The sequence below is a fragment of the Patella vulgata genome, chromosome 7 (assembly GCF_932274485.2).
Source record: "Patella vulgata chromosome 7, xgPatVulg1.2, whole genome shotgun sequence".
NCBI classification, from domain to species: Eukaryota; Metazoa; Mollusca; class Gastropoda; family Patellidae; genus Patella; species Patella vulgata.
Genome location: NC_065885.2, coordinates 8,725,006 through 8,741,998, shown reverse-complemented (window position 1 = coordinate 8,741,998; position 16,993 = coordinate 8,725,006). Strand labels below are relative to the sequence as shown.

Sequence of the window (16,993 nt, the reverse complement as noted above, 5' to 3'; positions counted from 1 at the left end):
TGATTTATAAGTGTGTTTTAAGGTGATATTTTGATATACAAGGATTTTTTTTTTACCAATTTTAAGGTGACTTTAGATATACACGGACTTTTTTCTTTTGTGTTTAACCAATTTTCAACCCATTAAGTGTAAATAATTTAATTAAATCAACCTGTCCATAATATTATGTTTAATGTATTGGACGTTAAATCTGTAATAAACAACAACAGCAACGTTACTGCGAATGACCATAAAATACCCGAATATTATTACTATGGTGAACGTAAATTTCAGAATATCCATTCCAGACTTCGTAACTGTAAAAGTGCTCTAAATTTCCATAGATTTTTAATGCATATTTCTGATAATCCGACATGCAGATGTGGTCATATCCAAGAAGACAGCGCTCACTATTTTCTCCATTGCCCCAACTGTGCCACTCAGCGTAACACAACATTAAACACCCTCCCACTTAAATCCAAACACTCAAAAGCTTTTCTTTATGGGGATCCCGACGAAAGTATCTCGCACAACGGGGTCATTTTTAGTCACGTTCACAAGTATTTTAAACTAACTAAACGCTTTGAAGAAAATAAGAATTAGCAGGCGATGATGATTAATGATAAATGATGATGATGATGATGATGATGATGATGATGATGATGATTTATTTATTTATTTATTTATTTATTTATTTATTTATTTATTTATGTATTTATTTATTTATGTAAATATGTAATATATACTTTTACATTATGTACATTTTAGTAATTGTATTGAAATGTATAAATTACATGGAGAGGAATTAATATAAGCTTCGGCTTGTTTTCTAATCCATTACATCAGTGTTGTAAATATTCTTAATGTACTTGAAATAAAATATTGTTTAAACCAACGTTACTAGTTTTAGTTTAATACTTGACTGACAGTGAAAAATAAAATCACAACAATGACGCACTGCCCATATACATTACACTTTTAACGAAGATTGTATTTGAGTGGGCGATGAAAGCACGTGTACCGTAAATCTGTAAGTGTCAACTAGAAAATAATTGACACTATTACGAAGATTGTATTTGAGTGGATGATGAGAACACGTGTACTGTAAATCTGTAGGAACCATGGTGGCTAAGACGCTGACTCGCTAGCCTGGAGGTCGGGTGTTCGATCCCTGCATTGGCCGAGAAAGTTCATCCGGATTTTCCCTTGTCAGTGGCGAAGGACGGAGTGCCTGTCTAGTCGTTCGGATGGGACGAGAAACCAAGGTCCCGTGTACAAATTGGCATGTACGTAAAAGATCCCTTGACAGTTGGAATTCGATATAAGAGTAGGCCGTAGTGCCGCTGTCCGGGCAAAATTTCCACCATGGCACACTCTATGGCCTATGCCCGTATTCAGTAGCCCAGTTGGGAGCAGAACAGTAGGACGTTAAACTCCATTTCATTTCATTTCATCAATTAACATATTGTTTATTTGTCCTGGTTCCGATTCATGTAATAGACCTATTTATTGTAGCATATCACTTATAGGACCTGTGTTATTTTCAACACAAGTTAGGTGTCTCTATTTAACAACTTTTGTTAAATGTTGAAACAACACAACTTGTGTTAAAGTTTATCAAATAACACAAGCTTGTGTTGAAACTTGTGTTGTTTCATACAAACTTGTTTTATAGTGTTACGACAAGCGGTTGTATATAATCACCAATAAAAACTTGTGTTGTATTTTCCCAATTTATATGCAGTAAAGCAGCACTTCTAATTTAGCGCCCCGCTCTTTGCTTTTTATCATTTGTAATGTCTGATAAATGTCTGATATTAGACAGTATTTTCATATAATATATCATTTATAAAGACTAATGTCACTAAATCATTCCAGACTGTATCTCCCTAATTAAAAACTACTTTCATATAATTAATTCCCGTGTCTACCCAGTTCAATTACTTATTGTCGCTGAACAGTTTCCTCAAATGAGAAATGGTATCAGATTACTCATTAAGAGTAAGCATATCCCGATACGTGCACAACACCCATCACCACTGATTAAATGTTCTGACCTATATTTCTTGGGGTGGGGGACAGACCGGTCTAAGGCGTGCGCTCTGGATCATAATGTCTCTTAATGAGTCAAGTGTCGCTGTTCCGATTTCCCACTTGCACGTGACAAGGAGTATAGGGCCGTTTGTCCAGGTGCTTCAGCTCCCCCCCCCCCCAACACAATTGAATTATTGAAACAAAAAATGAACAATATGTTAGCAACGAAATGACCTGGTCTTAGTAATTGAACTGTAATACACTAACACTATTTATAGAATAACAATTTATGGAATAAGCAAATTTACTTAATATAGATGAGAGTATCATCGTCGAAACGTTGCAAGTTAATAAACCAGTTATTGTTATTCCATCAATAGTGTTAGTGTGCTAAGTTATTTGGTTTCGAGAGGGGGGGGGGCGAATGGTTAGCACGTGCGCGCTGTATCAGACAGTCTGTCATTGAGTGCACGTGCGCGCTGTATCATGCAGTCTGTCATTGAGTCAACTGGCGGGGTATCGATTCCCCGGTTGTACGTGACAAGGAGTAGGGTCGCGCTGTCCAAACTCGTTGGTTTTCCCCGGGTTCTCCGGTTTCCTCGAACTGCTCAATACCCGTACGCGCAAGCGAATTATTGAAATAAAAGACTGAACCATGTGTTGGTCCCGAAATGACTTAGTTTGTGTCGAGTGAACGTTAAACCCCATTTTTCTCGCTCACTCTATTTGGTCTCATGTAATCTAATAGCCAAGCCTGAATTACCGACAGTAGGCTATTGTTCTACGACTTAACGCGTTAATGGGCTTAGTTGCAAAATAATTCTCAACGACGTTTTGTTACTTCTCAAGTCAACTGTAGATAAGGTAATCGCTTATTGTTTATCCATTGGTCGTTGTTATTGACAATAAACTGAAAGTAGAAGTGTGGTAGTTATGGCGATGTTTGTATCACGTGATGTAATGACTATAGGGTATATATTAAGCGATCATTATTAACATAAAATCATATTCCTTAGTTCTACCTTCTCTTATCAACAACTACAAAATTTTACCAAAATGGCTGATCTTGATATGGTTAACAGGGATCCCAATAACATCAACGATTTCGTTGGGGTAAGGTGTTTTTTATTTCATTAAACATACATTATGCAAGAGCTAAATCTATCTATTGTGGGTCTTTCTTTAGGCCTGAAATGTTATCGAAATTATTAATGAGACCATAATCAACTCTAGATGGCATCGCTAGCCTGCAATCCTTAGTGGATTATGAGGCGATTTACGCCATAAATTTTCTTAACGATTTAACGATAAAATAGATAATCGAGACTATGCTGTTTATCGTACTGACTTTAGTAATGATGATCGAGGCTAGGCGGACATTTCACTCGCTTAGTTCCCGGTTCATAGTGGATCAATTTGAATGAAATATTCAGCAAATTGCCTTTACATTATCTAGTTTTAACTATTATAGTGAGAACTGCCAACTCGTTATCGAATCTCCCATAATGTATCTTTAAGTTTTCAAATTCGTAATTTCAGTATTTAGTTTGAAAATAATTTACCTAATGACATCTATGAGGTACGCAAAGGCAGCTAGTAAGGAACTGATAGCTAACCAATAGGTCACGTGTTCGATCCCGGTGATTGCCGAAAAACCTACTTGGGAAATTCGGGCGCGGTTTCCCTTTATCAGTGTGCAGGGCGAGGTGGGGGTGGCTTGACATCTAGTCTTTAGGTGGTGTGAAAAACCAAGATTCCATGTACACATTGATGTGCACTTAAAATAACTCTGGACAGATGGATTTTAAAATAAAGTGTACTGTAATGCCTCCTTAATGTATCAAATTAAGGAAGTAGTGTCAAATAGAATAAGAATAATCTGGCAAGCGATAAAGGAGATATCTATCTCTTGTAGAATCAATTCTAGACGTTGATCAATTGAGAAAGGATGTTCGTTAACAGATCAGAATAATCTACCTCATCTATCTGAATCCGTTTGTCAATGTAGGTTATCCATTTACTCAATCAATAACACAATTTGTATAAACGCAAACAATTATTCAGATACATTTCCATGTGCGTTTTTAAGGTTATGAAAATTATTTTACTGTTTATTCTTGTCAAACTAATTCATCAGTATTTACTGTTTTCTAGGTTCAATTTGAAGATGTTTTAGCTGAACCTGAAGGAGCTCACAGTATAGATTGTGTATGGAGAGCCTCCTTCTTCTGTTTCAATATATGGAAAAATTTCTTCTATAAACTCGCCACCTTGTGTTGTGGTATGTGTATTGCTGCTGAATGGGGATGTGAATTTGCTAGAATAGCTTTTACCCATATTTGGTTCGTCACTCCGTTATTCAAAGTTCTGGAGATTAATTGTGGATGTTTACAGAAATTCTGGGGCTTGTGTGTCCATTGTTGTTGTGACCCATGTTGTGAGGCGTTTGGGTTGTTATTTGGAGCGTTTAAAAAGGAATAAAGGCCCTTTTTTGTGTTACGGTACCTTAGGTTTTAAATTTCGACAAATTTTCGCGTTTTTACATTTATAGTGTATATAACATTAATTAATATCTATGACAGTATATAATTTTATACTGTATAGAAAACCCAAAGCAATTCTGTGATAAATTTGTTGATATTTTTTGTGTTATTGAATTAAGCACATTAAGAAATTTTGTATAATATGATTTGTATATGTAGTAAGAAATATAATAATTTATTGAATTAAGGACATTAAGAAATTTTGGTATATAATATTTATATATGTATTAAGAAATATAATAATTTCTATCGACTTTCAGCTAATCTGTGATATTTTGTAAATAAAAGCTTGATGTTTCCATGGAAATTGTGCTTTTTGTTTTGTTATTTTTTATCATTATTCCATTCAGATTCTGTGTCATCCATTTAAAACCATGAACGACCTTGAAGTTTTATAAACACTTGTTCAGACAATTATTTTTAAAACTTGTCAGAATATTGGAGTATTTATCTATTGGTGGATTTTAATTGTTAAATCTGTGATTGAAGAAATTGAGAGTATGTGCGCTGTTATTTACAGTTATATAATACCTGGACGTTTTTTTTTACAAATCAGATTTATACACGGTCTACCACAGATGAGATTGTATAAACTCTCTACATGTGTTATGAGGGAAATTTTGCCCGGGCATCGGCACTACGGCATACTTTTATATCGGATGCCAACACCAATGTGTACATGGGACCTCGAGTTTCCGTCCCATCCGAAATGTCGGCACTCATTTGGTGGGTTTTTTTTCATCTCTTCTATAAAATCATAACGGGGTAATATTTACCACGCTTTACAAGCAGCGGGGTGACGTGGCAAAGCTACGGCCAATCTGATTAAAATACAGATCTATATTTCGTTTCGTTTTTTTTTTATAATTTCGATGGCCCACACTACATGAATAGGGTCGCCTGTCCAACCTCGTGTGTTTTCTCTGGGTCCTCTGGTTTCCTCCCACGGGTAAAGACCCCTACGCGCAAGCGAATTATAGAAATAAAATTGAACCATGTGTTAGTCCCGAAATGTGTCGAGTGGACGTTACCCCCCCCCCCCTCTCTCTCTCTCTCTCTCTCTCTCTACATGACGATCTGATTGGTTGTAGCGATAGGTCGCGTCGGAGGTCATTAGTCCAGTCGTAGTGGAATAGTGGGCCCATTGAACCCCATTTCATTTCCTGTTTGATAGAAAAAATATAAAATAAAGTTTACAAGGCATCAGTCAAGGCATACAACACATTTTATTGAAAATATACAAGGACTTCTGTTATCTTCGTCATTTTGGCATTTTGGAGTCGATGAAAGAGATAGTTCATCAGTAATACATCAGACCATCTGTTATCTTCGTCAATTTAACATTTAGGAGTCGGTGAAGGAGGTAGTTCATCAGTAATAGACAAGGACTTCTGATATCTTCGTCATTTTAACATTTAGGAGTAGGTGAAAAAAGGAGGTAGTTTATCAGTAATACACAAGGACTTCTGATATCTTCGTCATTTTAACATTTAGGAGTAGGTGAAGGAGGTAGTTCATCAGTAATACACAGATGAGCCAAACCTGGAAACAAAGATCAATATAGTCAGTTTTATTTCTGTCACAGTCCAACCGACATTCTACACACAGCTGTCTCACTAATCAGGTTCGGGGTTCGATCCCGGTTGTGGACGAGATAGTTCCAACGGAATTTCCAGCCTGGTTCCCCCTTGTCAGTGGTGCTAGAGGAAGAGTCTGGCAAGGAACAGTGTCTAGTCGTTAGGGAGGACCAAAACCGTGCACCGTAAAAGACCCATTGACGGTTGGAATTCAATTCCAGTCCAGGCAAAATTCGCTCTTACCACACTGTATGCCCGTCATCATTATCCCAGTTTTCGCCGTAAAGTAGGACGTTAAACCCTATTTCATTCATATTTAAACGGCAAGATTTCGTTGAATTAACATTAAGGTCAATGGGCTGGTAAAATTAAAGGTTGTGTGTATCCAAGTGAAGTAATACGAGTTATTAAGAATTATCCCTCTTTGTATAGAAGCGTACAGTTTGTATAGAAGCGTACAGAAGTATAACTTTACTGTGGCCTGGGTCTCAATATTTACCTTTACGCTTAGCAGACTGAAACACTAGAGACTCGGGATCTAGTTCAGCCAGTGGCGGTGTATAGGGAGTTGATTATACCCAAATCTATTCCGCAATGTCTCTACTGTCAATTAATATGCAATATCCTACCTGCACAAGCAGATTGTAGACCCATATTGTAGACCAGGGCTACTTCATTTCTAACATAATCGCTCCGATCATCAACCCACTCATCCTTCGGATTAGGTCCACCAACCAAACCTCCCACTAATAGATGGGGATTGGGAGCCGTGCTGATGTTGTAGGCGTTCCAGCCACAGAAGATGTTCAAATCAGGACACGAACTGAAAATTAAAAGATGATGAGAAATAAAACAAAAGATCATATATTTGTAAATGTGGTGTATGTTTATTGTGCTATTACTACTGGAGAGAGAGAGAGAATGAATGAATGAAATGTGGTTTTATGGCACGTCAGCTCCAACCGGGCTATATTGCGCCAAACATATGGTGCAATTATTCGAGACAAAATAAATGAAATCACAGAAATATATTTATATCCATAAATAAAAACAAGTATCACAGATAATATATAAAATTAAAAATAAATATCAAATACTTTATGAATATAAACTTTTAAAATGAAAGAAGACGGTTTACATATATACAATTAAAACTTACAATAAAATTTTGTCTCTTTTAAAAAATTTAGGATCTTACAATATAGCTCCGGTTGAGCAAATAAATGTTGTAATATCTGACAACGGTAATATTTTGATCTAATATTTCCAAGATACTTGCACTCAATCAAAATGTGCTTCACCGTCAAAGGAACATGACAGTGTTCACATTCTGGTTGAGGCTCTCACTTCAAGATGAAAAGGTGAGTTAAAAAAGTATGACCAATGCGAGAGCGACACAAAACAACTTCATCCCTCCTGTTAGTTCTATAGGAGTTAGGCCAATCTCCTAAGAGAGGCTTAGTGTGATGAAGTTTGTTTGTGCCTGCAAGATCCCACAACCGTTGCCAACGGCCATAAATTAAATGATTAATTGAATGTTTAAAATCCTTATATGGAATTAAAAAGGGTGATTGGGGAAGATCTAAAGCAGCTTTGGCAGCAAAATCTGCCTGATCATTCCCCCTTATATCTACGTGACTGGGGAGCCAGCAAAAGACGACGTCTTTAAATGATTAACTGATAATGCACTAGTTTTACCTTTAATCCTACGAATCCTATCCCATACCGACTTAGATGTGGTACGGGAATTAATCCTTGAGACGTAACCTTGCCATGAAGATTTCTTTGCTTGACGTATGGTTCTACGGGCCTTCGCCCGGACCATCTGGTATGCCGCAATATTCTCCATAATCGTCTCAAGATGCGATCATGCTCTTTAAGAGCGGATTTGTAATCATCGTTGTACCATGGTTTATTGAAACGTTTTCGAGTAGTCGTGGTTTTTGGAATCGCCTGCTGAGCTACATCTTGAAGAATTGAAGTGAATAAGGCCATGGGCACATCTGCATCTTCTTACTCTTTTGCATCAAAAGAGAAGAGACACAAAGATTCAAATAGAGCCCAATCAGCCTTATGCAACCTCCACCTCTGTGGTCTTTCGACCGGATAGGGTCCATTATTATCTATCAAGATCGGATAGTGGTCACTGCCACACAGATCTCCATTTACTCTCCATGAAAAATCCTGAAACAAGACCGGAGAGCAAATGGTGAGATTGAGGGAAGAAAAAGAAGCTGTGGCAGGATGTAGATAAGTAGGCGAGTCATTATTTAATAAACACAAATTATTAATGTTAATGAAGTCCGCTATTTGTTTACCTCTGTTGTTATCATCTGGACTACCCCAGAGTGGATGATGACCATTGAAATCTCCCGTAATAATAAACGGGAGAGGAAGTTGTGCAACAAGGTCATCAAGATCTCTGGTATTAAGATGTAAACTTGGTGGAAGATATATAGAGCAGAGTGTTATAGGAATATGTAAAGTCAACCTAACTGCAACTGCTTGTAAAAGCGAGTTGAGGGTGACTTGAGAATAATAGAAACACCCCCTTGAGCTCTACCATCGCCAACTGAGTGGTGATGGTAACCATGGGTTGCAGAGAAAGGGCTCGCAAGACAAATCCCCACTCAATTACCAGGATCCCACTCTCCACCGACACGGGTCGCAACGCACGGCAAACACGTTGCCCCATTACAGGGGTCCTTTTAGTTGTCTGTTACGACACGCAGGACATACGAAGGGTATATTCTTATCACCCCCTACACCCCAGGGGGGAGAGAGAGAGAGAGACAGAGAGGCAGCGAGACAGATGGAGAGAGGGGGGTAACGTTCACTCGACACAAACTAGGTCATTTCGGGACTAACACATGGTTCAATTTTATTTCAGCTCATAAAATTGATGCAGTTTCATTCATCTTGCGACACGTTCATTGATCTAATTAAAACCCGACAAAGTCTCATGTATAACACAGCCGACTAGACGTTAACCGCTCTGAATACATATTAGATCTTATATAATGCAGAGACCACAAACCATAAGGACGAAACAAAATAAAGATATTTTCTTTACCTGGGTCTGTGATGAGGGTGAACGGGGTATTTGGAACCAAAACCAATGACGTAACTCATTTTATAATTATTATCTCCCAGGATATAGTTTATTTGACTCAAAGCCCATTGACGATTTTCTGTAGCATCAATACCCAGGTCTGCTGCCCATATGGCAGCGTATGCTGCATTCGCTGTAAACAAAGAGTTAATGGTTCAAGATAAAATTTGTAGTTGATTAAAACTATTCGACAAAATAAAAATAATTTAGTACTCGACTAAGTCTATAATACCCCTCTCCTATTTGACAAATTTAAAATGAACAACGACACGCTGAATAATGTTGAGGGGTCTTTCAAATTGGGTCAAAATACCCAATAAAAAGCAGATTAAGGAACAAGCTCTTACCTGCAAGCCGACAACTTCCCCATCTTTCAAAATATGCCAAACCACATGGCGAGTACGGCGTGGAACTACCAGGCTTCCATTTCGTTAGGAAATTCTGTATTTCAACTTTATAACTATCGTCACGGGTTAAGTCATACAACATTAACTAGAATATAACAATCGTCATGAGTTAATTCATACAACATTAACTAGAATATAACAATCTACATGAGTTAATTCATAAAGCATTAACTAGAATATAACAATCGTCATGAGTTAATTTATACATCAACTAGAATATAACAATCGCAATGAGTTAATTCATACATCATTGACTAGAATATAACAATCGTCATGAGTTAATTCATACATCATTAACTAGAATATAACAATCGTCATGAGTTAATTCATACATCATTAACTAGAATATAACAATCGTCATGAGTTAATTCATAAAGCATTAACTAGAATATAACAATCGTCATGAGTTAATTCATACATCAACTAGAATATAACAATCGCCATGAGTTAATTCATACATCATTAACTAGAATATAACAATCGTCATGAGTTAATTCATGCAACATTAACTAGAATATAACAATCGTCATGAGTTAATTCATACATCAACTAGAATATAACAATCGTCATGAGTTAATTCATAAAGCATTAACTAGAATATAACAATCGTCATGAGTTAATTCATACATCAACTAGAATATAACAATCGCCATACATCATTAACTAGAATATAACAATCGTCATGAGTTAATTCATACATCATTAACTAGAATATAACAATCGTCAAGAGTTAATTCATGCAACATTAACTAGAATATAACAATCGTTATGAGTTAATTCATACATAAACTAGATTATAGTAACTAGAATATAACAGTCGTCATGAGTTTAATCATAGTAACTAGAATTTAACAATCGTCATGAGTTAATTCATATAACATTAACTAGAATATAACAATCGCCATGAGTTTAATTATAGTAACTAGAATATAACAATCGTTAAGTGGGTAAGGCGCTGGCTCGCTAGCCTGGAGCTCGGGTGTTCGATCCCTGCATTGGCCGAGAAAGTTCATCCAGATTTTCCGGCGTGGTTCTCCCTTGTCAGTGATGCAGGGCAGAGTGCCTGACAAGGACAGCTGTCTAGTCGTTCGGATGGAACGAAAAACCGAGGTCCCGTGTACACATTGGCATGCACGTAAAAGATCCCTTGGTAGTTGGAATTCGATATAAGAGTAGGCCGTAGTGCCGCTGTCCGGGCAAAATTTCCCCCATAGCACACTGTTTGGCGTATGCCCGTCTTCATTAGCCCAGCTCGGAGCAAAACAGTAGGACGTTAAACCCCATTTCATTTCATTTAATTCATATAACATCAACTAGAACATGCAATCGCCATATGTAACAATATCATGGCCTCGACTTCATATTGGTTCCAAGATTATAAATCAGTTAGACGCCATGTAATCCAACGGAAATAAACGACCTATAGGGGAAAATAGAGATACTGACTGGTCATGTATCTTTTTGGTCTTCATAAACAAATCATATCTGTTCATGTTTCATATTGATTGTGATTGCACTTTAAATGGAAATTTACCAGATATTCTCTCAAGGCTATTGTCCATATTTGTCTAATTCTGTCGTCATTGGGCGTAACTGATCAATCGGGGAATATAAAAGGCAAATGATAGTCTTAAGCCCCAAACAACAATAACAACAACAACTTAAGCCCCAAACAACAATAACAACAACTTAACAAATTAGATTAGAAGAGGGCGTAAAGCCTTAAGCAACACTAGCGTGGTTTCGAATCCCCGGTTGTACGTGACAAGGAGTAGGGTCGCCTGTCCAACCTCGTGGGTTTTCTCCGGTTCCTCCGGTTTCCTCCCACTGCTAAAGACCCCTACGCGCAAGCGAATTATCGAAATAAAATTAAACCATGTTAGTCCCGAAATGACCTAGTTTGTGTCGAGTGGACGTTAAACTCCATTCCTCTCTCTCTCTCTCTCTCTCTCCCAAAGCAACAATAACAACAGTTTAACAAATTAGATGCCAATGAGATTCTGAGAAGACCATTTATAGTGTTTTCCAGAAGCCTATAGCTACGCTAGTTATTTCAATACGGCTAACCAAATCAGATATAATATGCCAGGAACAACAAGAGTTTCTAATATGCGTTTTATATCGAAGCAGGATGCATAATCTATAAGTAATAGTTTACATAATACTAAAATAATATGTCTTCCATTCTCTCAATCTGACTCATGCAAAGTCTAGTCAGCGTGGCTAGACTTCTGGAAAACGCTGCATCGGGGTCATCTCAGAATCTCGATGGCATCTGATTAACTAAGCTTAAGTTTACGTCTTTTATATTCCCCGATTTCTCCTATTTATCAGCTGATTCGTTAAACAGGAATTATGAAAGAGGTAAATCTGCCTATTGCAGGTATTTCTTTACGACTGAAATGTTATATAGATTATTAATTAGACATTTATTAAATTACGAAGATCATAATTAACTCTCGATGCGGTCAGATGGCTGCGATATTAGTAGATTGAAATACATTTTGTGATCGATGCGATTACTGTAAAAATTGATTATCCAGAATTGAAATTTGACTGAACGTTTCAGCATATTCTCTTTTTATTATCTATTTTCTTGGAGGATCACGTGGCTAAGTGGGTAAGACGCTAGCTCGCTAGTCTGGAGGTCGGGTGTTCGATCCCTGCATTGGCCGAGAAAGTTCATCCAGATTTTCCGGCGTGGTTCTCCCTTGTCAGTGATGCAGGACGGAGGGGCTGACAAGGAAAGCTGTCTAGTCATTCGGATGGGACGAAAAACCGAGGTCCCGTGTACACATTGGCGTGCACGTAAAAGATCCCTTGGCAGTTGAAATTCGATATAAGAGTAGGCCGTAGTGCCGCTGTCCGGGCAAAATTTCCCTCATAGCACACTGTATGGCGTATGCCCGTCTTCATTAGCCCAGGTTAGGAGCAGAAAAGTAGGACGTTAAACTCCATTTCATTTCATTTCATTTCTATTTTCTTGAACTATTATAGCTAGAACTGTCTCTAATGCCGCTTTAATTACACCCAATGACGTCAAGATTACGTCAACAAGACTGACTAATGCGGATTGGTTCTAGATTAATCTCAGATCTCACGTAATGTTATTCTCAAAACATTGAATAAATAATAATTACGTTTGAAATAAACAGCTGTCCTAAACGAGAACTTTTCTGTCAGACTGTTTTCCTACTTACCTAATGTTACTATTCACCTAACGTTATTATTCATATAGCATATTCACCTTAATTATATTACAGAAGAACATATATTTGGTAAAAAGTAGTCCCGACAGTATATTCACCTAACGTTATTATTCATATAGCATAAATCACAATTATATTACAGAAGAACATATATTTGATAAAAAGTAGTCCCGACACCATGGTCACCAGGACAGTCACCGGTCAAGTAAACGAAAATTTGAAGGTCAGAGCAATGGTTTCATTTAATATGCGACTAAATAAATTCGTGCCTTATCTGGTTGAAAGATCGGTTAGTTCAACAACAACTGATTGTATTGGTCAGAAGAATTTGTGTGCGATAATGTTTTGTAATAGTAAAGTTATATTGTCAAAAATATCCCCCACTACGTAAGGCCGAACCAACGAACGAATTACAGCTGGTGCCGCTCAGTTGTTACCTGACATGCTGCAAGACCATTATCCCAGTCTAAACGTTGAGGAACATTAGTTTTATGAGACAATTTGGCATCGTTCAAATACGTCTGATTACCAGTAGCTTTGAACATCCAGGCACCAGCTAAACATAGTTCATCAGTATAACCTTTTGAACTAAAATAAAGATTTTTATTATAAAACATATATACGATTTTCTTAATATATCTAACATAAAGATTTGGTTTTTTGTTTTTCCTTCATAAAAATAACAAATATGATTTTTCTTATTTATGAATATTTTTTAATTATATGAAAAAATAACAATAAATTTTTTGTATGAAAAAGTAACAAGAAATCTTTACGTTAAAAAATAACAATACATCTTTATGTTAATTTTTTTGTATATATAAAAACAATAACAATTATATGAAAAAATAGCAATATAATTTTTTTTATATAAAAAATAACAAATGTTTTATATAAAAACTAAATTTTTGTATATAATAAGATAACTATAAATACGATATTTAATAAAAGTAACAAATACGATTTATATTGAGAAACAAACGAAAACGATAAGATTTGTATATAAAAGAAATAACACTTCTATTAAAAGAATAACAATATTTCTTTTATATATAAAAAAACCTAAATATTTTGTTGAACAATACGTTCAGCTGGTATTTTATGATTTTAAAAATAAGTAAGTTCAATACACATAATATTTAGAAGAAGGCGTTATTCCTTTATAGGTGACCGCAAATGTGTACAGTGATTTGGCAGCTTCAAGAAGTTGTGCAGAATAAGTTGGATCTGGAAAACAATGAAAAGGGATAAATAGCGGAAGTGCGTATTATTCATATAGCATATTTACCTAACGTTATTATTCATATAGCATATTCACCTAACGTTATTATTCATATAGCATATTAACCTAACGTTATTATTCATATAGAATATAATATATATATATATATATATATATATATATATATGTTATTATGGACAAGTTGATTAGATTAAGATTATATGAAAAAATAAGGTAAATAAAAGTTCTTTTATATAGAAATATCAATTTAAAACACTGTGTAAAAATTCTCTGTCGTGAGAAGAGAGGGTGGTTCATCTTCTCCATTCGTCATAATAAAATGATGTTGAGAGTTAATTAAATCGACCCGATCGTTCGTTCCTTCCTGGAGTTTTACGTCCACTTCCAACGAGGGTGATATCGCCCCGATGTCACCCCTTTCAGTAATTGTAGCAGCCAAGTTAATATGTACTGCTGATCAGTGCTGATCAGTTTGGAGGATCAGCTGATTGATGTTAATTTTAGCATTACCTGTTTTCTTAAAGGCGATGGAACCTGCAGCAAAAGCTGCCACCGTTTGACCAGCTACGTCACTTCCTGGTTTAGATGGAGAAACGGAGAAAGCTGGTCGAGCCATCGTCATATCTTCAGGTCTACCCCAGAATTTATGATCTATATCACCATCACCAACCTATTGGCATAGTTTAATTTCATGAATTTATATTCGATTGGGGTGTCACGGTGGCTCGCTGAGTAAGAAGTTGACTCGATAACCTGGAGGTCCGTGTTCGATCCCTGCGTTGGTTGAGAAAGTTCATCACGGCCCTGGCAAGGGGTAGAGTATAGTCATTCAGATGGGACGAAAACCCGAGGTCCCGTCTACACATTGGCGTGCACGCCATAGATCCCTTGGCAGATGGAATTCGATTTAAGTTTAGGCCGTAGAGCCGCTGTCCGGGCAAAATGTCCCTCAGTGCAAAACCCCATTTCATTTCACTTCATTGTATATTAGATCGGTTTCAGGGCTGTTGGGTAAGCTGTTGCCATTTAAACAAAACTTCGTCACTATAAATAGTATTATTCCGAATAAAAATGAAAAATCCGGTGCTGAACAGCAACTGGTCTCCATCCCAACTATATATACATGGATGTATATAACAAATACTAGCTAACAGCATAGACACGGTCAACTAGACAGCCCTTATATTTCAATAGGAATTGGGGTTTTCTATATACCATAAAACGTACCACGTGTTCAGGCCTGCCTAGTGTTGTAATAATTAAATAAAGGTATTTTACCTGATAATAGTAAATTTGTTTTGAAGGAATCCAACATTTAAGGAAATAATCTAATTCCCATTTAACCGAATCTAAGGCCATGTTGATTTGTCCTAGAGCTGTATAAGTATCATACCACCTCACTATGCCATTTAATAAAACACGTACGGTTGCTGAACCAGGAAGATTAAACTTGACCAGATCCCCAGCTACAAATAAAACATATCAATATGTATTTAATAATCAAATAACAGAGACTCTCTCTCTCTCTCTCTCTCCCTCTCTCTCTCTCTTTCTCTCTCTCTCTCTCTCTCTCTGAATGTATCAAATTACTTACCATCGTACCATCCACCAGATAAATCCTCTCCATGATCCCCCTGATCGTTGATGGCTGAATCCCCCCGCCAGGGTATGGGGTTATTAGCAGGTAGTTTACCAGATCGTTGAGCATCGTAAAATAAGATCGATTTAGTTACAACTTCACCATAATCATACTTGGCTTTAGAACAAATACTCGCTGTCATTATATCATTCTATTTAAACATACATTATGCAAGAGCTCAATCTGCCTATTGGAAGTCTTTATTTAGGCTTCAGATGTTATAGAAACTATTAATTAGACCTTCATTTATACGAAAAGCTTAAGATCAACTCTGTAGACCCTCGGATGCCTTGGATACAGCTTGGATTTAAACATTGGTCCATTTAAACTTTAATCAATAAATTGGGGACAAGCTAACGTTTACCGTTAGTCACCGACATCACTAGCGGAGACTGGTGATGAAATGCCTGCCAAGCGAGGGTACCATAGCCATTGGGAATGTTACTTGATAATCGAGATTATACGGGGGGAGGGGGTATCGTCTGTCAATCAAATGATCCGCAATTCTCGTAGACGGTGCGGACACAGTTATTGCCTATTTCTAGTCCAAACTTCCAACAGTGAAAACTCCGCTAAGAATAAAGTAATTTGACTGAAATTTTCAATATTGTTTCCCTTTATCATCTATTTTTTGAATAATTATAATAATTATTATTATAGCAAGAATGAAGAATGGCCAACTCTTTATTATCCTCTTAATGTATGTATCTTTAAATGACATTGAATAATTGAGCTGGAAATACACAACTGTTCATTAGTAAGGTTCTCTAGATTTTTATCATCAGTATTATATTGCCAGCTTACTCTTCCGGACACCTGTTACCACTGTTTGTCGTGTATTTTGTACACGGTGAACAGTCCATATGCTGATTACACTATTTTGCCTGATTACACTATTTTGCCTATACCGTTTTTTTTAGTACTTCGAATTTTGTCTAATGGTTTGGATTGTTCGTACTTGGTATTATTTTATGTTAACATCGCGCAGTAATAAATACCAGTTGTATTCCATAATGAATTGTGTCCTGTAAAATTCTGCCACTAGGTAAAAAATAATAAACGGTAGTTGCATTCCATATAGAATTAATTGTATCTTGTTAACTTCCGTCTCTTGGTAACAATTATATAATTAGATAATTGATCTCAATTTTATAAACACAATAATATCTTTTTCAAATGAAATGAAATGAAATTGAGCTTAACCAGACTAATCCAGACCTCGATACACGCCAATGGTTGTGATATGTCGA

The 16,993-nt window shown here is 36.5% G+C and overlaps 1 protein-coding gene across 1 annotated transcript; it reads right to left on the bottom strand.

The window, feature by feature from the left end:
• Window positions 1–6,039: 6,039 nt before the first annotated feature.
• On the bottom strand, window positions 6,040–15,885 carry LOC126828093 (endoglucanase E-4-like). Its single transcript, XM_056102229.1, has 9 exons — window positions 15,699–15,885; window positions 15,383–15,570; window positions 14,615–14,774; window positions 13,992–14,088; window positions 13,299–13,449; window positions 9,593–9,737; window positions 9,207–9,378; window positions 6,763–6,956; window positions 6,040–6,098 (listed from the first exon to the last, which is right to left on the bottom strand). The coding sequence occupies exons 1-9, from the start codon at window positions 15,883–15,885 to the stop codon at window positions 6,040–6,042; spliced, it is 1,353 nt and encodes a 450-aa protein (XP_055958204.1).
• Window positions 15,886–16,993: the final 1,108 nt, after the last annotated feature.